Genomic DNA, 23,555 nt, shown 5'->3' with positions numbered 1-23,555 from the left:
ACTGTGTGTCTGGATACTTTATTCATATTCATGAATAGAAAACTCTGTAAGTCACCCTCTTTCTGTCATTTGTGCCATGGTTGTTGTTTCTTTGGTTCAATATGTCCGCTTTGTTTGTATTGTGTAACCACAATTTTATTTAAGGGCTTAATCACTTTGAAACAGCCACAGCTAACATATGAGGAAATAAAATTGAGGTGCAGGTCAAATTCTAATGGAAAAACACAACTACTTGTTTACTGTTATAATTGATGAATGTTTGATAAAATTTGTCTGTTAGAAAAACAACTTTAATCAACATTCATGACGCTTATTTTCTTTACATATTTAAACAATTCAGTGTGTTCAGCACCCAGTGTCCTACAGTAAGCACAACAACCCCCTATGCGCTGTTTGTTTTAATTCAGCTCACAGAGCTTTCAGTTGAAAATAGTTAAACTTTTGAGACACTGGGTCCCTTCTAACTCACCGGCCAATCAAAACCTAGAAAGTTTCTAATATCAATTTCATCAGTAACAATGGAAGAGGGTCAAATTTCCAGGTCTAGATCTGCTGCTGATGCCAGGAAAAGATTCTTCCAATTTGTATATGTTTTTGTTGTAAAATGTCCTTGAATAAAATCAAATATTAAGCACAGAGCAGTTTAAAACCATCTTAACAGTTATTAGCAAGGGAAACAGAAAGGGCTGAAGACAACTTCAGTAACCCGGCAACATATAGTGCAACTGGGAAGCGCTCTGAAATTGAGGTTGTACCAGTACAAAAACAGCTTTTAGTGGACCCATACCCCTAATGACTCAGTCAACAGTTTAGCCAGACAAGCCTTCAGGACACTGGCCTTGCCCTATAACCTGCAAGTTAACATGAAGTTCAACTTGAGCACTTGGTACAGGGGGGAGCCAGTAGCCTAAGTCCTCTGGTTCGTTTCCAGGCTCCTTTCCCACATGTCGCTCTCTAGTCTCTCTCCACCCTGTTTCTGACTCTATCCACTGTCCTATCTGTAAAATACTGTAAAGGCATAAAAAGCCCCAAATAATATTTAAAAAAAATAATAATAATAATAACTTGGTCCAGTATGTGGGTCATTGTTGCTGGATTCTACACAACAACAGTTTAGGTTAAGACCCCTCTGTCCCACAGGAGTTAAAGAGACATGTTGGTGAACAAGCTCATTTATCATCTCACCAAAAACAAGACCCTTGACCCTCGGTTTTTCCCGGAAGTCTGGTCAAGTGATTCCAACTTCTACAGAGTGAGATAAGAGCTCCGGCATTGTTTATATAAAACTGTTGAATAGAAGAGGAATTAAGCCAAATTACATTCGTAACAGTTCCACTCTGGAAAAGGGGGATCTGTTTAAGGGAGTGGGATAGCCTAAGCATGTTGCCTACCACTTCAACCATCACAGACAAATACAAATGGAGAGGGAGGGGGTAAACAGCCTTATATGAAATACTTGAAACAAAGGCGCTGACTGAGGTCAGAGGCAGGCTAAGTGCCCATGGCTAAAAAGTCTCATCCAGGTTAAAAAGGTGACATTCCTGAGTGTGAGTCTAATAGAAGCACCAACAGATGCTTCAGACCACAAATGACCAAAAGTAACCCAGATATTGTGCTATATTGTCTACCTATACCTAGTCAGAAAACACTTTTTTTGACTTGTTATGACAATTTACAGACTGTATAATATCTATTACATTAAAGATATTTAAACAATATTCTAATATTTTCTCATTTTTATTTGTCATTTACTGGCAAAGTATAATCCGCACCATTCACGTTCAAGTTTATCCTAAAACACTGTATGTGTGTTTGTGTGTGTGTCTGTGTGTGTGTTGTGACACCTTGGACATTCCCTTAGGGGCAAACAGTTTTCTCCTGTTTCAAGGAGAACAACTTTTATCTGTAGGTCATAAACTCCAGATTCTGACCCTAGAAAACACTCTTGTAGTCTTTTTGTGTGGTCACTCTCTGAAATATATGGCTAACTTAATTTGACCCTCTATTTAAACCTGACCTTACTCGTTTGTGTTTGTGTGTGTTCTCACTTCTGTTAATCCAGGTTCCACAAGAAACATACATTTTGATATCTTTTGATTGTGCTTATGAAAATCAACTAGAAAAATGTAAGAAACTAATTAACTGAATATTATGAACATGACCTATTTATCATAAGCAAAGCAAGCAAATCCAGAGGGGAAAAGGTTCCATGGTGATTACCCTCAAAAAATATTGAAGAGATTCTGGTGCAGTACTACCAGACACACCAAACACACACAAACAGAGAAACCTGCATGTACTCACACACACACACACACACACACACACACACACTAGTATACATTAATTACTGCAGTACGCCTTAAGGATCCAAATAACAGATGGACAGTGAGGTAGAAATGGTGCAATGAATGAGATAAGACGGAGACTTTGAGAACAGATGGGCATAGAGTTCACTGGCATGAAGAGTATGGAAGCACAGGAATACATCCAGACAAATACAAAACACATACATTTGGAGAATTCCTTTTTAGAAATATTTGACCCCCAATTTGTAAAAGAGTATTTTGTTTTTTTTCCCCAATTATATTCTCTATTATAATTTTTTCAGTGTCAAAAAGCCAAAACATTACTGGCAATTTATAGCTTGTATTTTAATGACACAAGGTGATGGAAACCCATCATTCACCTGGTCATCCTGCAGGTCCACAACACAATTAATCACAGTTTATCCAAAGGCCCAGCTAGGGTCAAGAGTTGGAAATTAGCCATAGTTTTAAACTCCTTGTTCAGCACATCAGTACCATGCTCTGTTTTGAAACTATGTTAAATTAAATTGTCCCTAGCAGCACTGGCAGTAGGAGGTTGTTTGGGGGCACTATGTAAATGCTGAGTCACTGCACTGAGGCTAAAGCTGCAGGCTGACAGGAACTAGGTGTCATGGGAGCCTGTGGAGAAGTACAGGACTGTGGCATCTGCTACTACAGCAGAGGAGGAACAGGAGGGAAAAGGAGATTTAAGAAAGGGCAGAAAAGAGAATTGAAATAATGACAGGATGAATAATATGGGGCAGAGGAGGGATAGTGTGCGCATACAAAGGAAAATAGAGCTGAATAAAAAGGAGAATCATTTATGAGTGGGGGAGGGTGGGGAGGGGAGAGAGAGATATTGAGTAGGACACAATAAAAAGATAAATAGAGAGTGCAAAGGGAGAGGTGGTGTTGGGGGATAATACAATAGGACTGTAACCTTTAGAAAGACAGAAGGACATATTTGAGGGCTCTGGGAGCTTCTCAGCCTGACTCAGCTTCACCTGAAGTCACTTCAAATCTGTCTTTTAGTGCTGACTCATCATGCTGTTGGACAGACCCCAGGGACAGACCCCTACCGTCACAGCTGAAAAAATCCGCAACAATATCAGTCACTACACTTTTCTTACTAGGGCATGGCAACAACAACAAAAAACATTTATAGCTTTTATGTCAAAAGAATAAACAGAAATGTTTCCCTACATAGCAACAAGCTAGCAGAAAATATTTCAATGACCAAATCATTTTAAATTGAAAAGATCTTGAATTATCCTACAAATTCAAAAATCTGATCAGTGCGCTGCAGACTGAGGAACACATATGTGACAGGTCTGCAAAACAGTTCCAAACAATTAGGCTTTCAGGCGGCAATGTGAAGCACTGAAAAACTAAAACCAACACTGGGGTTTAGGTCGTTAGCAGAACCTCAAACCTCAAAATGCCACAAATTGCAATACTACATTTGTTCTACAGCAGGAGTCTGCAACCTTTTTGATAAGAACTGCCTTTATAACCCCCTTTTTATACAGCACATTAGTTTGTGAATCAGGGATCGGACAAATAATAATAAGACGGACAATAACATTTGCCAGCAAGTTCTTTTGAATGTGACTTTTTTTTTAAATGGTATTATTTTCTCAACAACAAGCCTCTCTCTTCTCTGATGCTGATGTGATTTTACTCTCTTGGTCAGCTGCGTCATGATACACCTGTTGTGATAAGTGAGTCCCAAGGGAAACTTTAAAACAAGAGTTTTGTTGTGTTGCAGGGAAGTAATTAATAAAATACGGCTTGAAAATCTGTACCCACGCTTTGCAAATCACTGCGCTCGAATCTCCAATCTGTGGGGGCGGTATCCTAAACTGTGAGCATGGATTTGCATTGGAAATCTGTGCAGTTGTGACAGTTGCCTACCATGCTCCCCGGTTGGTTTGTTAATATTGTGGTTACTGTTCCTGGGATAGCCCTAGCACTGTAGAGCAAGGCTGCTATGATTATGAAATATAAGTCTGCAAACTTTGTCACCCGCAGTGTTAAACTTTTAGCAAGTGTCCTGTCCTACATTCTGTGTAGAGGGCAAGGAGCATTTGCATTTCTCAGGCAGGTTTTCAATGGATGCTTTCAATACAGACGGGAACAATCAATCAGAATATCCCAAATGGCTGCAAATGAGAGGGCATTTCAAGAATCTAAAAGAACAATGTTGCACACTTACTCAGTGCGTAACACATGTGCCTAAGTTGCCTACACCTGTACTACAGGATACATGAAACATACCTGGCTGACACTAATACAGCGATTTGCATGAACTCATGTCACACCCTTCTCCTACTTTTATGTTCCACATCGACTTGACAAAGACCAAATGTTTTTCAGAAACAGCAATGTTAGAAAACAGTAATCCAAAAATCGAATAAGATTATGCTTTGCTTACAGGACAAGAGGCCTTCAATTAATTACAAAGCTGAACAAACACAACATCATTTGCGCTAGCCCAGTGAAAATGTTTCCCTGACAGAGACAGTGAGTGAAAGTGTGAGAGAGAAATATTGGAATGTTTAATTGTGTCGGTAAGGCTGAGAATGAATCAGCTTGTTTCCTTTGCTGCCTTAAGGGCTAGACAGTCTGACAGGCCAGAAAATAAGAATGACTCATCCTTAGTCACACATTGTACACACGCACACATACAGGTCGACACACACACAGTGTTATGGGTTATCCCACCCAAATGCATTTGTTTGTGGTTTCCAACTTCACAACTATTGTGTCATTTTTGTAAAAAAAACTCTTTCATTGAGTCACACACTGTCCCCCTTTCCTGCCCCTCTTCTCCTCCGTTGCCAACTAATAAAGACAATCCTGCAGCCACCAACACGTAGCCTCCCTCTGTCTGTGAGGGCTCATACACAAATGTACACACACACACACACACACACACACACACACACACACACACACACACACACACACACACACACACACACACACACACACACACACACACACACACACACACACACACACACACACACACACACACACACACACACACACACACACACACACACACACACACACACACACACACACACACACACACACACACACACACACACACACACACACACACACACACACACACACACACACATCAGGTGTGCATTCCATTCTGTCTGTCCTTTGTGAAGATGAGACTGCGGGGTGAGGGGTTTCCAGATCTTATAGAGCTGTTATCCGAGAAATCTTCAAAAGAAAAAAGCTCCTTTGATCTGTCGAGTTAAAGAAGGAACAAGACTCATGCACACAAACAGTCCAATGAACCTGGGCAGCCTTCGGAGACTGTCAACTGATGTAATATGAGTTTTTGTATAAGGTCCAAAATAAAATGAAACAGTTTCATTGGTTAAGGTAATGAGATATAGAACAGTCTTGTCTTCTTTTACGCATGGAAAAGTTTTCTTTGTCTCTTTTTAAAAAAAGGTCCACACACCTGACTTTAAGGCCCGATAGCTAAACTTTTGGTGTGTCTGTGAGTGTGTGTAACAAGATCAGCATATGTGGCATTAAGGGTTAATCAAGGCTGAATGAGTAACCAGAGTTTGAGCGACTGTGTCCTGTGAAGTCCCCAGTGTCCTTTTGCTCCCGGAGCCTCTGCCTAAGAGGAACGGCTTTGTCTGTAAAATGTTTGTGTAGTACCTTCTTTGAGTCCATGGTGGCTCTCATCCAACACCAGACTGTCCATGCATTTAAGTTCCCAGTCTTGGACCTCGGTGTTCCACAGGGCAGGGACCAACACGGTGTACTGGGCCCTGCAGATGGAAGTAGCAGTGGAGGATAGAAAGGGAGGGAACAAGATGGGAGGGCTGTTGATATCACAACTTACAAAGTAGAGCTTTAGACTATTATAGAAGAATATACTCCTGGGAAGAAGCAGCAGGAACAGTAGATTATGAAAGCAAATAAACAATACGTTTTTAATTCTAAAAACCTTGTTGAGAAATAGAAGCATTTAAGGAGTAATTCTGTGGATGTAACGCTGTGTTTTATTCATTGAGGGAGAAGAGAAAACTGCTAATTTTGCTGACAAGAGAGTTCTAACCAAAATTATATTCAAGGAAAAGGGTAAACAACAGGCTAATCAAAAGGTGGGAGGTAAACTACATCTGAACTATATGCAACATGTATAGATCTACAGGTTTAGACATTCTGCATGGCTAAACTAGAGAAGAGCAGACACACAAGAACTCCACATGTCCACATGTTTCCAAATCAATGAATTTATCATTGTACGAAAATGTGCAAGATCAATACTAAATGGGTTTTTAAAAGACACAAAAGAGGACACAAGACAATATCATAACTCTAAAACTTTGCAGAAAAGGCACAAATTGTCTACAAAAATGTATCAGCAGGAAAATGGTAAATGGACTTGAGCTTATATAGCGCTTTTCTAGTCTTCTGACTACTCAAAGTGTTTTTACACCGCATGTCACACCTACACATTCACACACTGATGGTAGAGATCACCATGTAGTATCATCCATCAGAAGTAACTAATCCCATTCATACACCAGCAGCGGGAGCAATTCGGGGTTAAGTGTCTTGCCCATTGACACGTCAGACATGTTGCCCAGCTGGGGATCGAACCCTCGACCTTCCGGTTGAGAGACGACAACGCTACCAACTGAGCCACAGCCACCCAAAATAAATGTTGGTGCTTCAAATATTCTGGTAGAGACCTCCAGACCCACCTTAACCTGATGGGGACCAACAATTAAATGGAAAATATCTAACAGTTTCATGCATTGGGCAACAGGTTGTTACTGAAGACAAAGTATTTTGAGCACAGCAGTAACCTGCAAAAAAGTCCTGAAAAAAAGTTGGAGAAAAAAAAAATCTGATAAAATTTTGGTTGATATCCTGCCATAACAAAAATGTGATGGGTTATCTTGCCATATTGCCCACACCTAGTCCCAAACAGCAGCAGAGAAGGTTGTAATGAAATGATACTTAAAAAGTAATACATCTACTTTCACTCCCAGTCATCACTGGAGCAGCCACAGGATGAGCCAATAGCCTGGAGTTATGCAGCACTGCCTCTGTCTGGCACCCTGCTGCCCTCTATACAGTATCTATCACCCTACCATCTATTGTATCACAGTCCCTTTTTTGTTCATTTGTCATTATCATATATTATTAAAGAAAAAAAGGCACAGTCAGACGACAAGGTCTCCACAAAGAGATACAAAGATACACACTCCAACTACAAAATAAGAGAGGGTGATCAAGTCAAGTCATATTTATCTCTATAGTGCAAAAACATGAGTGGATGATAATGTTGGCATATACAGTGACTATAAGTATCGGCTAATTTTAACGCAGATATGCAGCGATATTACTCGATTTATTCACCAGTCCAATAGCCTTTCATTTGGGTATCTTTGGATTACACTAGCAGTTCTCTTTTTTCAACAGAGTGAGCTATATGGATTACATCAAGCACCATCACTCTGCAGAGTGTCGAGCAGTGATGCACATACATGTGTAGTTACGTTCCAGTCGAGTGACCATCTTGTCTTCATTATATATCTTTTCCACAAGTGTTTGATAACTGCATTTGAGGGATCAGCGCAATGTTTATATATAAATGTCTACAGATCAAACATAGATCTAAGAAAGATATATCGGCATATGATTTTTTCCATTCCCAAACATTGATATCAGTCCCAAGAATTCCTATTTAATGGAGAGGTCAGATTATTCATATGGCCAGGCAAAGATCCATTTTTTAAGCATTGGTTATGAAAACCTGTTAAAACAACTAGTTTAGATCACTTTGGTATTAGTTCCAAGAAGAAGCTATATAGATGTTAGAAAATCTTTTGCTGATGTAAGAGTTGAAAGCTTGGCAGTGCAAACACAGGACGCCTGTTGAGGTCGACAGGAAACCAGGAAATCAAATGAATGGGAAGGTGCTCAGATTTAAAAGGATCCTCAGATGTGACAGTTGACATCAAGGCCCAGGGTTAAAACTAAATGAAAATGTGGCACATTTATATTTAGACCAGACACATGTTGGGTAACATATATAGACTATTATTTGAAAATTCAGGGGCAAATTTTTTCAGAGGGATTACACTGTTAAGACTACATTTACCTGTGCCATTTAGGCAAAATTAAATTGCCGGGGCGCTGAATATTCTAGCGGTAATGTTGGGTGCTCCATGTACAGAGGCAACAGTCCTTGTCGCCCAACCGTGGTTCCAATCTGACCTCGGCCAATTGCTGCCCCGCTTCTCATAACGTTTCTCTTCAGCTTAAGGGCGTAAAGGGCCCAAATATATATTTTCTTTTAAAAGAAAAGAAATTGCCCAGGCCAAAATGCATTTTCCTGGAACAATGCACCAATTTCTTTGCAAATGACTTTAATCTCAAACAACGTCAAACTCACATACATCAGCACTATTCACCACTCCTGAGCAAAGTGAAATCATAACGGCCCTAAAATACATTTGTCCTTATATTATATTATATACAATTTTCTTTTTGTTGTCATTTGTTTTATTTTCAACAATTGATCAAAGTGATGCTTTTGATGAACAGTTATTAATGAAAATTTCCTGCCAAAAGGGCCATTGAACAGAAGTGGTTGAAATAAATGCAGACAATAGTCAATGTGTCATGAACAGATTTTCTAGTCATCACAATATTCGTCCTTTTTGTAAGCTAATAAATAAGACTCCATTGATGTATATGTGTCTCTGAGGGGAATAAGCATTTCTAAGTTGGATCTCTTGATAACTTAATTATCTGTGTAAGTTATCTAAGGGGGAAGTTCTGCAAGATATATGAACTCGTTTTTAAAGACAGATAAAGGGGAAGGTAGAAAGAAAAGTAAAACACATTTCAAATTAATTATAGCAGAAGAAAAGGAGGGATCCACTGAGTGATCCCCTTGGAAGACATTTGGGATTGCTTAAATGTAGTTTTTTTCAAAGGGAAGGAAAACAACTTTATTGAAGTCGGCCTCGTCAGTGTGAAGCAAACAAATAGTGTGACAACTCATCTAGCTGAACAAGGGTCTGAGTTTTTCAATGAGGACAAATGAATGGATGAAAAAGGCACAGGGAATGAGAAGGCGGGTAGTGAAGATGAGAAGACAGTGGACGAGGGACAGCCAAGGGAGGCTGCTGGGAATTGACTAAAGTGAAGGACGTGGTGAACAAAAGAGGAAAAGAAAGGACTGGTGAAGGACAAAATGGAAAACAGTGTGTAGGAAATGGGTAGGAGACAGGAATGGCTAAAGGAGACGTGGACACTGAAGTAACCAGTAAACCATATAAAACAAAAGTACAATTTACTTTTATAGTCCGTATCTTCATGATTGCTTTGACATTGTGTAATGGAATGAGTATTGGTTAATATCCAAATTCAAAATGTCTAAGGAATGTCTACATGGATATTTAATCAAAAATATTTTTGCACATCTAAGTATAACATAAAAAAGCTCAAGTGACATGTTTTATGTGGTTTCCAACGAGTTAAAATTGAGGTGAAAAACTTCTGAATATGAATCGACATTATTGTTATTTTCAACTAAACTCCTTTGATGACAATCCTTTGAAGGAACACATGATAAAGTATATGTTGTAGCAAGAGTTTTACTCCATCAAGCTGACATTTTACAAATACAAAAAAGGTTAAAGGGATCACAGTTAGGATTTTTTTAAATGGGATTGTATAAGGTACTTGTCAACAGTAAGTTTATTACAATGTAAGACGATACAGGGTCCCCCGATGTAAACTGAACCGCTTTAAAAACTCTTTTTTCCCCACGTCCATAAAAATTCTGAATGTTTCACAGGGTTGTGTGGGTTGTGCAATAGCGTCATGGTGTCCCTGTATGCTTTTTATATTTTCTTTTTATAAAAGAGCTGGGTCTTTAGCTTTTGCATTAGCCACAGGAGATGCAGGTCAGCATTGCCCCTTTATTGTGAAACAGGCCGGAGTGCCAGTATGGAATCTAGGCTATACATTGCTGCAGACAAGGCCATTTGTACCATGTAAGGTACATTAAGGTAATTCTGACAAAGTAAGCTTTAATTAGATTTCTTTCAGATCTTTACTGACCGCCGTCAGCAAGCGACTTTGTTTTAGTACTTTATGACACATACATGTACCTTCACCAGAGGAGCAGAAATACTTGTTAAGTGTTAGAAGAGCAGATAAAAAGACAGACATGGTGGACACGTAGGATTCACTGAAGGTCATTGTTGATACCTTTGATGCAACAGCCGCCTGACAGCCAACTGTAGACAGACTTGGACCAATCATAAGTCAGAATGGCCCTAAATGGGTGCATGATAACTTGTTCTTTAAACCACTCGCAGAGCCATTTAAAAACTATCAGGAGAGGTTGGTTATCCTGCTCTCTTGTTTCATCTCTCTGTCTTTCCCACTATGTCCCTCCCCCCACTAGCCTAGCTTCTTTCTCTGGTCGCTTCCCTGAGACCCTGTATTCATCTTTCTGATTTTCTTTACCCCACTTGCTCCCTTACCCTTTTTCTTTAACAGCATCTTCCCAGTGTAAGGGGATCCTGCCCTGGGAGACAGTCACACCACTTAGGGTTGACTTCTGACCAGGCTTTCGTAATGATGCCAAGCCGGCAACAAGGACTTCCCAATGTGACATCATGGCAGGCTGCCCACTAAACACCAGAGCTTGGACAAGATGTGACTGTCAGTGAGGCAATGGATACATGAAAACAGAAGAGGTTCACACATGGATCAAAATGTGCAGTTACTCTGCTTATAGTATACAGAACATGTACTTACTGTGGGTACACAACAATGCTAATCATTTATCGTGCAATAAAAAGATTACATTATCCCCTACAATAATCATAAAGATGTTTCCTTTATAAACCAATTGTAAGTCATGGCTGTCTACTGTATCTAGTATACCTTCTCTCCCTCCACTGCTAGTGATAAAGTGCCTCATCCCTTTATCTGTTGTACAGCTGCATTCAGGGAAACTACTTGGCTGTGTGGCCTCAATTTATCCACTTTCAACTGCAGAGGTCTTTGTCAAAGGTAATCAAACTTAGGTCAAACATACGGACATAGTTCTACAATAAGAGCACAGACTTTGACATTTCAGTGATTGAAGGGAGTTTATCGAGCACAACAAATGTGATGAACTGGATTTTAATAATCACTGTGCACCAGTCCGTCACACAAACTGGCTGTATAAACAAACCCAGCGACCCCGCTGAGTTGCCATAACTACAGCTCCGTGGCAACAAAACATGTCCGTCGCTGTGTGATGTTTATATTCAACATAGCTAGAGACTGTCACAGAGACTGTCTGAAAGTGAACTGAAAGCAGCAGGGGCTTCCACTGAGGAAACTTATTTAGCATAAAAGATTTGTATCTAAACATATACAAACAAAACCTCAGCAACATAACACTCTACATTTCCTGGCATGTTCTGTGTTAAACATGTCCAATTTGATGAGGGGATTGATATTCATGAGATGCCTGTGGTGTTATAATGGGGCAAGTCTTAAATCTGAGCTCTAAACTCTTGATAAGTGTTCTTCACATTCTTAGGAAGGGCCAGTTTCTCTCAACACATTTAAGAAATAGTCTTGAGAACAAAAGTTATGGATGAGGTTTCCATTATCACAGCAGGTGAGTCTCGTGTGGGGAGGCTTGTTGTTGATGACATAGCAAAACTGAGACTGCATCAGAACATCAGCAACAACGAGCTGCAATTTTTTTTTTAAATATTCAACCTTATAAAGTAGATATTCAACATAAGATGTTGCACCCCAATGCTATTACAGGGAGGGCGTACCAGCAGACACCTCTCTCTCTTTCACTTGCAGAGCATATGATAAGACCAAGGCGGCACACAACACACATACAAGGGTGGAGAGAGAGTGCTGCACAACAGACGGGCTGAAGGCTTTGTGCTGAAACGTGTCCGTTGTTGATCTGTAGAGCTGCTGCTCTATCCAGATTTTAAAAACTTGAAAGGACTGGTGACTTTTCTGTTCACTTTAATACATTTAATTTGACCATTTCAGTTAACATTTTGCTCAGGTTGGAGATGGATGTGCGGACAGTTTTCCTCCTCCAAGGGGGGTATGAAAGAAACAGTTTGAAAACCACTGGATTAGAGTGAAAGAGTTATGAAATCATTTTATGGTCTTTTTTTTAATGGAATGGGGTACTGTTTTTTTTTCTTTCCTGAAATCACCATTGAGCCATACCGAAGTTAAGCTTGACAGTTGACTACTCAAAGTGCTTTTACACTGCATGTCACACCACCCATTCACACACTGATGGTAGAGATCACTATGTAGTATCATCCATCAGAAGTAACTAATCCCATTCATACACCACCACCGAAGCAGAGGGAGTAATTCAGGGTTGAGTGTTAAGTGCCCAAGGACACATCGGACATGGGGGATCGAACCCTCGACCTTCCGGTTGAGAGACGACGACGACTCTACCAACTGAGCCAAAGCCGCCCATACATATGATGTCAGAGGTTGCTATGTAAAGTAACCATCAGAAGTAACTAATCCCATTCTTACACATTCATACCCCGTCGACAAAGCAGTGGAAGCAATTCATGGTTAAGTGTCTTGTACAAGGACACCTCGAGCATGTTGCTGCAGGAGCTGGGAATCGAACCAACGATTCTACCAACTGAGCCACAGCCGCCTCTGAGCCACAGCCGCCCCGTAATTGAGTGACACCGAGTAAAATTAGAAACAATTATCCAAATAAGCCAGGCTTATCCACCTCAGTTGAATCCTTCATAAACATCTGACCTTCAGCCTCACTTTACTTACACATGAACAGGTACTCTCAACAGCAGGGGCAGCAATGCTCCCTCATCATTCAGCTCCATCAGTCTAGGCTCCAGCAGCTCAATAATGGTCAGGGTGGTGCGAAACACAGCGGACAGGCCTGAGGAGATATAATAGGATTTCCAAATCATTTTTACTCCTAAGAGGTCTTTGTTGTTCATTAAAATGGGAGTACCCCCCCCCCCCCCCCCCCCCTCACCACAAAGTGAATATGAGCAAAAGAGATATGGAAATACCTGTGTTTAATATGCTCGTTTGTGCATGTTTGTTTGTGTGATTGAGGGAGTTAGTGTGTGGCTGTTCATACCGTGCAGAATGATTAGATCCCAAACAGCAAGGACAGAGTCCCAGCAGGGCAGGGAAGTGAACAGAGTGAGGAACCACGGCATTACAAAGTGAACTGTTAAGACTCCCACTGATTCCTGCAGGGACGTCAGGAAAACACAGAGCGTTGATATATAATAACCAAATGTATTCCTAGTTTCTTACTCCTCTTATTTCTGTCACCTATATTGAAACATTCAACGCAGGCAATGCAATTTAGTTTGTGCAGAAATATTAGTCTGAGTGATGAATTTGGTTAAAGTTATCAGTTTACTTGGATTTGTTGAGTCTCCTGTGGAGAAAGTGGTACCTCGTGCCTCTTTGTTAATCTTGTCCTGTACATAATTAACTAGTATTTTCTTTCTTCATTTTCTTTTGTAGGTCATTAAAAGGCATCGATATAATTTTCAGTCAGTTTCATAACCAACTCAACCTTTTAACTAACAATATACGCTCACAGTAGTGTGGCAGAGGCATGATTAACAGCACTTTGAGTCATCTGAGGTTGAATGCAATGTTTAGTAGAGGTGCACTGATCGAACGATTTGACCGATTTTCAGCTTGTTTAGTAGAGGTGGGATAAAAAATGGATACAGTATAGTATCTCAATATTTTGTGTGGCGATATTATATCATCTCATAGCAGCCAAGTATCAATATATTTAATATGATATTGAACTGCTGAATGGGTTGCGCAGTTCATTTTGGACGAGTTGCATGATTAAGAATTCAAGTAAAAGTTCAATTAGACTGAAATACAAATAAAAAGACTGAAGTGAGATGAACGAACTGAGAGTTTTATCTTATTTGACAAAACAGTTCTTGATTTAGTTTAGTAAAGTGGACATAATAAGCAGTTAAAAAGCTTAATCGCAAAATATTCTATCGCAATTCTCAGCATATCGCATAATGTTAAAAATCGCAATAGAAACGTATCGTGTCTCAAGTATCGCGATAATATCGTATTGTGGGGACTCTGGTGATTCCCACCCCTATTGTTTAGTCGTGATCAGTGACCAGCATCAGATTCGGCTCGGGCTGGTGGGATACAGTAATTTAACCTCTCCGTCAGAATGACTTGATGATTGATGCATTAGAGCTTGGCTATATCTGGCCTTAAAGATGCTGTAGACGTAAACACATATTCACATGTTTTCAACATCTTGCTAGTCATTCTGTATTTAAGGAGCATTCTCCCTATTATAACATCTCTAAAATATCTGTAAAAAGATACACCACACTTTATCTTTTCATTTTGTTTTAAATGATGCATCAATTAGCAGTGCTTGATGGTTATACCTGCATTTTGCTTCATTAAACAGAGAATTAAAGCGTATTACCGGGCTCTCTTTGTAACCACAAACTTAGTTAGAAACAAAAATATTGAAAAAACTGACTCACCATGTGCTGAAAGAGCTTTGGCTTCCTGTGTTTCAGGAACTGGTCAAACATCTTCACCTGATGCTGGATCCTGATCAAACCAAATATAACAGCAATATTTAGTTTAGTAGAGCCATGCTGTACCACAGATCTCAACTCTGGCACACTCTTTGCACAAGTTATGTTGTCACACTCCTGTTTATCTTGACAAATAAGGACACATTTTATGCAGGTTTTTTCCCCCATATAGTACTGCAATTTCTAAAAAGTTGGGATGTTTTGTCATTTCCAATTAAACACAGAATGTGATGATTTGCAAAACATTGAAACCCCTGGTTGAAAACAGCACAAAGACAGAGGTACTTCCAGTTACATTATGGTAACGTAAGGCTGCCCAACATCAGCGCTCCTGATAGAGTATTGTGCAAATTCACCCAAAACATGAACTTTCAAGAGTTGGGTAACTTAATTGCAGAAAATAAGTGGGGAAAGGAGACAGAAGGGTCAGAAATGTAACACCAGAAACCAGGATAAAGATGAGGTGGAGTCACACTTTCCACTCTAGGGACTCTGAACTAGAAGAAAATGGCTAACATGAAAATACAAGTCAAGCTAGCTGAGATGCAGGGATCTGCTCATGGCTAAAAAAAAAAAAACATCAGTAAAGAGATCAGAGGCCTGAAATCAGAAATGAGAGGTGATTTCAACACATCTGGGCAAGCTCTTGAGAAGAGACTTATTTTGTAAGTTTTGTAAGTATTTGGATCATCTTAAACAAGACATTCACCAGAGACTTGCTGCCCTCGCTACTGAACAGCAGCAACAAAGAGAAAGAGCGGATGAAGCAGAAACACGTTAGCCTCCAGAGTCCAGATTTCTTCTCCTAACGACGCCCAAGATAAAGAGTTTTAAAAGAAAAAGGCATCCGATTCCAAGAGTACCAAGATGCTTATTTTTCTCTAACTACCTATAGACACTGCCAGGGAGGAAAAGCAGGAAATGGTAGTTTGCAGACTAATGGAAGTGATGCGTGCTCCCACAGCAGTGGATACTACACTGGAGTCAGAGCTCTGTGCAGCGATGAAGTGGCAGGACAAGGAGGGACCAGGAGGAGCAACACAGCAGCGGGACTTTGAGGAAAAGGGAAAGCTACAAGAATTTAAACAATCCTCTGATACATAACTGATGAAACAGGTTGATTATGTTCCACTATGTCAACATTATGACCCTATACATACTGTATAGGTCTTTGACTTTTTGAGTTCTGTGTTTGTTAGACTCTCCTGAAGAAGTTGGGCTCATTTAAATTTGAGTTTCAACATTTTTCTTTGTGCTATTTTCAATCATATTCTAATACAATATATTGACATAATGCACAGCAATCATTTCTATCTATGATGTTGTTTCTTACATACGTCAAGCAAGGGCTGCTCGATTACAACAACAATTCTTATCATGATTACATTTACCACACATGACAAAACGAGCGCAACATTGCTGCACAGTAATCGTTTAATTACAGTCTAATGATAGTGGAAAGACAAATTGTAATTCAAATTGAAACTACTTCAAGTCCTTTCTTACTTGGTGAGGCCGACATCAAACAGTTCAGCAAGGTATTTTGGTTTATCCAGCAAGGCCGTCAAAGCCCAAAACGCCTCTTCCTCTTCCAACTGCATTAGCAGCACGGCTGCTATGTAGGACATCCCTGTAAGACACACACACACATTAAAAAAAACAATGCACCCTCTAAACAGTGCTGTGGCTGTTCGGGAGACAGCATTTGAAATGTTATTAAACAGCTTAGAAAATAAAATACCATTAAATTAGTATCAGGTTCTACTGCTGAGTGAAGTTTTACATCAATATGTTTGAAGAATACAACATGCCACCTGCCCTCATAACAACTTCTGCAACTTTCCTTTAAAACACAATACAATACACACAATACATTTTCAAAGGAAGCAGAACTGAGGGCTGTACACACTTAAGTGCCAAGAGGTGTCACAGCTAAGTGGACTCACTTAGGAAGACAAGAGTATTTTCAGTTATTAGATTATCCAACCTTCTAATGCGCTATGCTGTCACACAATTAATTACCTTTTTTTTTTTGCAAAATACCTACACTGTCATCCCCACAGATTAAATGACCAAGCTTCTATTATTAAAAACTATGCTTCAATAATTAGTAGAGAAGAGTGTGGTTCACTAACTATTTAAATAGGCCTCTGCCTCCGCCTAGTGGTCTAATCACGTACTGTACCTTTGTTCATCAGATAAGTGTTTAAGGTTGAGGATGAGTGAGGGATCGTAAATGAATCTCTAATGAAGATACGTGCCCTCCACTGGTGTTTAGAAGAGGCAAAACAATCTGATGTTTATGTAAAGACACACAAAGCTAACAGGAGAACTTACCTTGGCTGTATCCAACATGTGGGTTGTACTTGGCATAAGCGATGAGGACCCTGAAGAGTTTAGCTTGACCCTCAATGGCTTCCGGGCTCTCACCCATCAAAGAGCGGTGCGTAGGGAAGGAACGCTCTGTGGAACAGCCTTAATTAATATTCTTCAATTGTTCATTTCTTCCTAAATTAGACCTGGAGTATGTTTGTACTTGATGTACCTCCCAGAGAATATCTGTATGTCAGAGTTTCAATATGAGACGCACTACAAAAAAGTACAGTAACACATAAGACTGATCTTTTTCCTAACATTCAACTGATTATAAATCATATTGCGACTGACTCATCCATCTGAGATTCAACAATACCATCAATTATATAGACACACAAAGCCTTCAACAAGTGTTCCCCTGTATTAGCTCACGTAAGTCCAGGGCGATCTGTCTGAAGACAGTGATGTCATCTACAGAGTAACTGGTCTCAGGGCAGCTCGACGGCTGCTGATGATTCAAACCCAGATCATTTTGGGTCTCGCTCAGTGTTGCGATTGCCGACAGGATACCATATTCACTGACTCCCAAGTCCACCAGGGGCCCTCGCACATCTGACAAGCACTTCTGTTGGAGAAAGCCCGACAAAGTCATTGTTAGAAATCATTGTGATTTACTTTAGTAAGCACCTTTCTAGTCTTTAGACCTCTCAGAGCAGTTCACATTACCCTTTCACTAATTCAAAGTTTCATACTCCTAGTTAATCTGGTAAATGTGAAGCCAACACTAATAAGTAAGACTCAGTTTATAACATTGTTAAAGTTAGTGATGGTGGAACTGTAGAGCATTTGACTTTTAGAATGGGCTCTCTAATATAAATATTAAACACTGAAACAATACTTGTTTCAATACCTCAGTAACAAATTTGAAGTCCTGCACACACAACATTTGTCTGTCTCAATTTTTTTTGTTTTTTATTAAGTTCCTGAGTTTGACCTTTCAGTCTGTCAATCAGTGCGCAGTGGTGCGGAGCCCACAGACTGCACTCTGCAGGTCAGGTCTACATTAAACACAGCAACCAAGTGACATCTCTGACTTTCTGCACCAACAGCTAACATGACTTGTCCAAGTTCATGAGACACCAAAGGAACTGTATACATATACTGTATGTCTGTATTTTACAGCATAAGAACAGTCTGCTGTGTTGAGGCATCACCAACAGGAAGAAACACAACTGCATGTAAAAAAAAAAACAGAGAACTGAGGTAACACTACTTTCCAAATCATGCTAGTTTTCAACAATGACCAACCCTGCCCTGCCTGAAAGAAGTAACATCTCCTGTACATATTTGTTTATGTTACATTACTTCTACTTTTTTTAGCAAAATACTGGATACATCTCCAATAAGTCAGGAAAGTTATGAATTGTTGACAGTACAAAATACTCTAGACATACAGTAGAAAGCAGCCATTACTCACAGAAAAAAAAACTTTTCATTTTTTTTAATCGTCCATTTTTTTTTGTGTCTACATTTAGTTGGAGGCTAGATAACCAGGTTTCTTATATCATTAATTTAACTACAAACTAGTTGGAGCAAACTAGGAAGCTAGGACTGTAAACCCTTACACAGAGGTAGAGGAAATGTCCCTAAGGTCTACGAGGCAGTGATTGCAGGCATTAGTATTGGGCCTACATAATCTGTATAACTTGTAGCCCTGTTTAAACAATCTAAAGTGCATGGTCTAAAGTGCACGGTGCCTGTCAAAAATAAGTAAATTATACAGAAATTAGCCTCTAATTACTTTGCACAAGCTAATTGTGAACGCTATTTTGCCTGCCTGCGACTCTGCCAGTCTATTGTTCCGAGTTGCTCAATTGAGCTTTCTGCTTTCTCAAGAAAGCAATGCTGCATTAATGCCCCAAACAAAACCTCATTTAAAGACCAAAATACTGCGGGTGCACAGGTGGGAAAAAGTTCACTTACACATGACAAACCTGTTGGTCAAAACCCAGCAGTTAAGCTATGCTGTGTGCCTCTTTGCACCAGGTATAATTGTAGGAAGGATTCAAAATAGATAAGTGATAAGTTATTGAAGATACAGTACAAACAGAAAAAACAGATTCAAGAGTAACACGTTCAGACAATTCAATACAACATTAGTCAAGTAACCAGTTTGTACACAAGAAGAAGGGGAGGAAAGCATTTAACAAAAATATGAGCAGAGGCTGATACGAGGGTTTTTCTTTTTGCTGTTTTGTCTTGGCAAATTGCTGAAAAGTTTATTATTAAGGGGCAGAAACTGTGAGGGAGACCAGAGGCTTATATGAAGCAAGTTAAACCTAGTGTACCTTTTTGTTATCTGGCTTCATTAACCCTAACAAAGGATCAAATGAAATGGTCACACAATGCTCGTTATCAACTTGATATGACAACCCAGGTTTAACAAACATTCACAAAAAAGGTTGTTGTGTAAGCTTGAAATAGTAAAAGCTATCAGGATCATGAATAAACTCGCTGTCACCAAATCATCATATTTACAAATTTAGAGTTAACTCAACTGTGATATTTAAAAGTGGCAGAAAAGAATGTGTGAATGTGCACATTAAGGCTTATCATATTACTTTCATGAGTACATTAAAACGCTCTTATGATAATAACTCCTGTTTATTCTCATAAATTAGTTTGTTGCTCAGATGTATTCTTCTGGCATGTATGACAGTTTTTGACGTAATATTTCAGCAGCAGCCCGATGGTATCAAGAGTGGTTTGAATATGAAAACCTAATTCAAAGGGGTAGGTACATAGCCTAAGTAAGTAGCCTAAGTAAGTTTCATTTCTTATGTACAACAAATAAAGGCTACAGTGATTTTATCAGATTCCATTTCACAGATCAGATGGGAAACAGAAAGTCTCAGTCTCTCTCCCCTTTCTCGATCAGCCCCTGCACTGCAATGAAGATTCTGATTGGTCAGTAGTAGGCCGTTCTTTGTCCAGGTGGATAGTGAAAGGAGATAGGAGGGACAATTCAAACGCACCCTAACTCTACTAGAGAAGCCGTTGCTATGTGTAGCTTAAGTTAGCTGTTCAGTTTACTGATAGCTCAGGCTATGAGTAAAGTGCGCTACAGTAAAGCTAGCACATTATGGTCATTTGTTCTGGGTTTTTTTTACATGTTTTTGAATTTGCATCAATTCTGAATTTGTTTCTGAATGTTTCCTACTTAAAATAGTTCGAGCCATTGCAGGTTGGTTACCCTTGTCAGCCACTGAAAAAATACTTCAAAAAGAAAATAGAGCTAGTAAAAATACCACAGGGATATTCTACAAAGGGACATGTGTCTAATCAGATCTCTCAATCACAGAGCTGTATGAAAGATATTTTAAATTCTTTACAATTATCAAAGCACTGAAGCCATCTGTTTAAAACATCAAATGAAGCATGGGCTACCTATCACTTTTAATTAAGCTTTTATATACATTTTTAAGGCAAATACTTGTTGCTGTCTTCATCTTAAACTGTCAGACACCACATATGGGAAAATAATGAAGTTAAATGAAGAAGCAGGAATTATAATATTCGGATCTATTGGGCATTAATGATTAGCATGAGTCACTGCAGCTGTGTTGATTTTAGTCTGAATCCTGTTTAGCTTCTTTATTCCTTTCTAATATCATGGTTTGCTATGAGCTTGTACAAAATGACAATCTACTGACAACAGACCTGTCCATGCTTGTGAAGTTGTGATAAGTAAAATGAAGCTAACACTTTTTGAACATGCACATTAAAATACTGGCCATACTAAATAAGGCTAAATAAGCGAAAGATACCCTGGGAATGTTGAACTGGTTTCTTAGTATGGGCCCATAGCATCTTTTTGTTTCCATTCTGAACCTCACATGCTGACAAAATGACTAGTTTCAAGAAGACACAAAGCCATCCTTCTATTGGATGCAAGTGGCACTGTATTGTACCTGGTAGTTGAAGTCACTAGTTTCTCGCAGACTGTCAGTAGTAAGAAGACATTTCCATACTCTCCCCCTCAGGCTTGGAGGAATACCCATCTTGATAAATCGCTCAATCTGGAAAATCAGAAGCATGTGTAAATATCACTCTTATTCCTGAGAGATTTGATACTTTTTTTTTAATATGAATTAATGTTACCTGGCTTCTGCAGATAAAGCTGGCTCCATTCCAGTAACTGAGTAGTTCACACAGCTCTTTCACCCTCACTGGGCTCAGCTGGGGGTAGCTGTTAACAGAAGTCACACAAAGTATAACGTCAGTTCCCTTGTTGTAAAAATATCACATTGAGCTTAGTTTAAAATGATATCACTTGAGACAGATTATAACGACAATGCACGTTAGAGCTCCAATTTATCCTTTAATCGCTGGAGTTATTTATCCTTCACTAACGTGTCACAAATATCCGATTTCAGCTACTTGGGTGATTTGTTTGAGTTTGATTATAGGAAAAAAAACAAGACTTTTCAGTAGGATTTCTTGTGCTTAAGGGTAGGCTAAACTGATTGACATTGTTCTTCCTATTAATTGAGATAGCCTAGTATAAATGGCAATGAATAAGAAATGTAAATATTTAGCTGGAATCATGGAGCACAGTCTGTCTAAGGTTAAATTAGCAAAACCTGAGTAAATGACTATGAAGTAGAACTCAAATAGGCTATATCATCGAGTTTACCTCCACCTAAACACCATGTTGCTAAAGAATAGCCTACCGTAAATTGTACATAAACAAACATGGGGATAAATATGCGGGACAAAAAATGACTGAAGTATAAATAAATAAATAAATGTTGGGAGAAATGCATACAATAATGTATAAATAAATAAATGCATCAATTAATATATAAATAAATATATATATATAAATGCAACAATTCATATAAAAAATTAATATAGAAACAAATATATTCATATATTTATTTATGTATTTCTGTGTCCATGTTGTACAAGGAAAAGTAAGTAGATAAACAAATACAGAATAAAAGATAAAAGTAGCGTTTAAAACGCTAACAGCCTGCTGAATAAATAATACTTCTGCTTCAGCAAAACGTAACGTTACTTTCCGCACCTGTAATCATGACATCGGTGATGAACTTTTTGGTGCTTTCGTTTAGTAAGAGCAAAGCCGAATTCATCAAAGTGCAAATTCTCACTGCGTCTTCTAAATGTTGAGCTTCTCCTACTGGCGTTGCTACTGTTTCTCCTCCTCATAGTGTCGAAAGACTTCAGAACTTCACTCTCTTCACCTCCCGTCCACAGGCTGTAAACATTACTCTCTTTACTCTCTTTACTTTCTTTACTTTCGACCCATTCAACTCAAATGTTTGTTTCTGACCGCTCAACGGTCACTTTGGACCCGCCCCTTGCACTACGTCATATTTAACTGAAAAGGGGCGTGGCTTCAGGAGCCAGAGACGTTTCAAGAAGGAGATGTGGTCTCAGCTGTAGAGATGTGATATTCAGCTGTAATATTTACAGTCTCAGCTGTAGAGATGTGATATTCAGCTGTAATATTTACAGTCTCAGCTGTAGAGAAGTAATATTCAGCTGTAATATTCAGTCTCAGCTGTAGAGATGTGATATTCAGCTGTAATATTCAGTCTCAGCTGTAGAGAAGTAATATTCAGCTGTAATATTTACAGTCTCAGCTGTAGATATGTAATATTCAGCTGTAATATTCAGTCTCAGCTGTAGAGAAGTAATATTCAGCTGTAATATTTACAGTCTCAGCTGTAGAGAAGTAATATTCAGCTGTAATATTCAGTCTCAGCTGTAGAGATGTGATATTCAGCTGTAATATTTACAGTCTCAGCTGTAGATATGTAATATTCAGCTGTAATATTCAGTCTCAGCTGTAGAGATGTGATATTCAGCTGTAATATTCAGTCTCAGCTGTAGAGAAGTAATATTCAGCTGTAATATTTACAGTCTCAGCTGTAGATATGTAATATTCAGCTGTAATATTCAGTCTCAGCTGTAGAGAAGTAATATTCAGCTGTAATATTTACAGTCTCAGCTGTAGAGAAGTAATATTCAGCTGTAATATTCAGTCTCAGCTGTAGAGATGTGATATTCAGCTGTAATATTTACAGTCTCAGCTGTAGAGAAGTAATATTCAGCTGTAATATTCAGTCTCAGCTGTAGAGATGTGATATTCAGCTGTAATATTTACAGTCTCAGCTGTAGAGATGTGATATTCAGCTGTAATATTCAGTCTCAGCTGTAGAGATGTGATATTCAGCTG

General features: G+C 39.1%; 1 protein-coding gene across 1 annotated transcript in view; it reads right to left on the bottom strand.

Moving 5' to 3' along the window:
* The window catches only part of si:ch211-266k8.4 (rab GTPase-activating protein 1), a 54,070-nt gene extending 31,507 nt beyond the window's left edge, over positions 1-22,563 (bottom strand). The window contains exons 1-10 of the mRNA XM_061036810.1: positions 22,380-22,563; positions 21,452-21,539; positions 21,262-21,369; positions 17,723-17,915; positions 17,312-17,437; positions 16,481-16,604; positions 14,918-14,987; positions 13,501-13,615; positions 13,176-13,293; positions 6,006-6,118 (exon numbers count right to left, since the gene is read on the bottom strand). Of these exons, the coding sequence (XP_060892793.1) occupies positions 6,006-6,118; positions 13,176-13,293; positions 13,501-13,615; positions 14,918-14,987; positions 16,481-16,604; positions 17,312-17,437; positions 17,723-17,915; positions 21,262-21,369; positions 21,452-21,539; positions 22,380-22,522 (1,198 nt within the window). The 5' untranslated portion in view covers positions 22,523-22,563. The remainder of the gene's footprint in view (positions 1-6,005; positions 6,119-13,175; positions 13,294-13,500; positions 13,616-14,917; positions 14,988-16,480; positions 16,605-17,311; positions 17,438-17,722; positions 17,916-21,261; positions 21,370-21,451; positions 21,540-22,379) is intronic.
* Positions 22,564-23,555: the final 992 nt, after the last annotated feature.

This window comes from Labrus mixtus, chromosome 4 (genome assembly GCF_963584025.1).
Source record: "Labrus mixtus chromosome 4, fLabMix1.1, whole genome shotgun sequence".
NCBI lineage: Eukaryota > Metazoa > Chordata > Actinopteri > Labriformes > Labridae > Labrus > Labrus mixtus.
The sequence above is the reverse complement of the archived record's forward strand: the minus strand, read 5'-3'. Positions and strand labels throughout refer to the sequence as shown.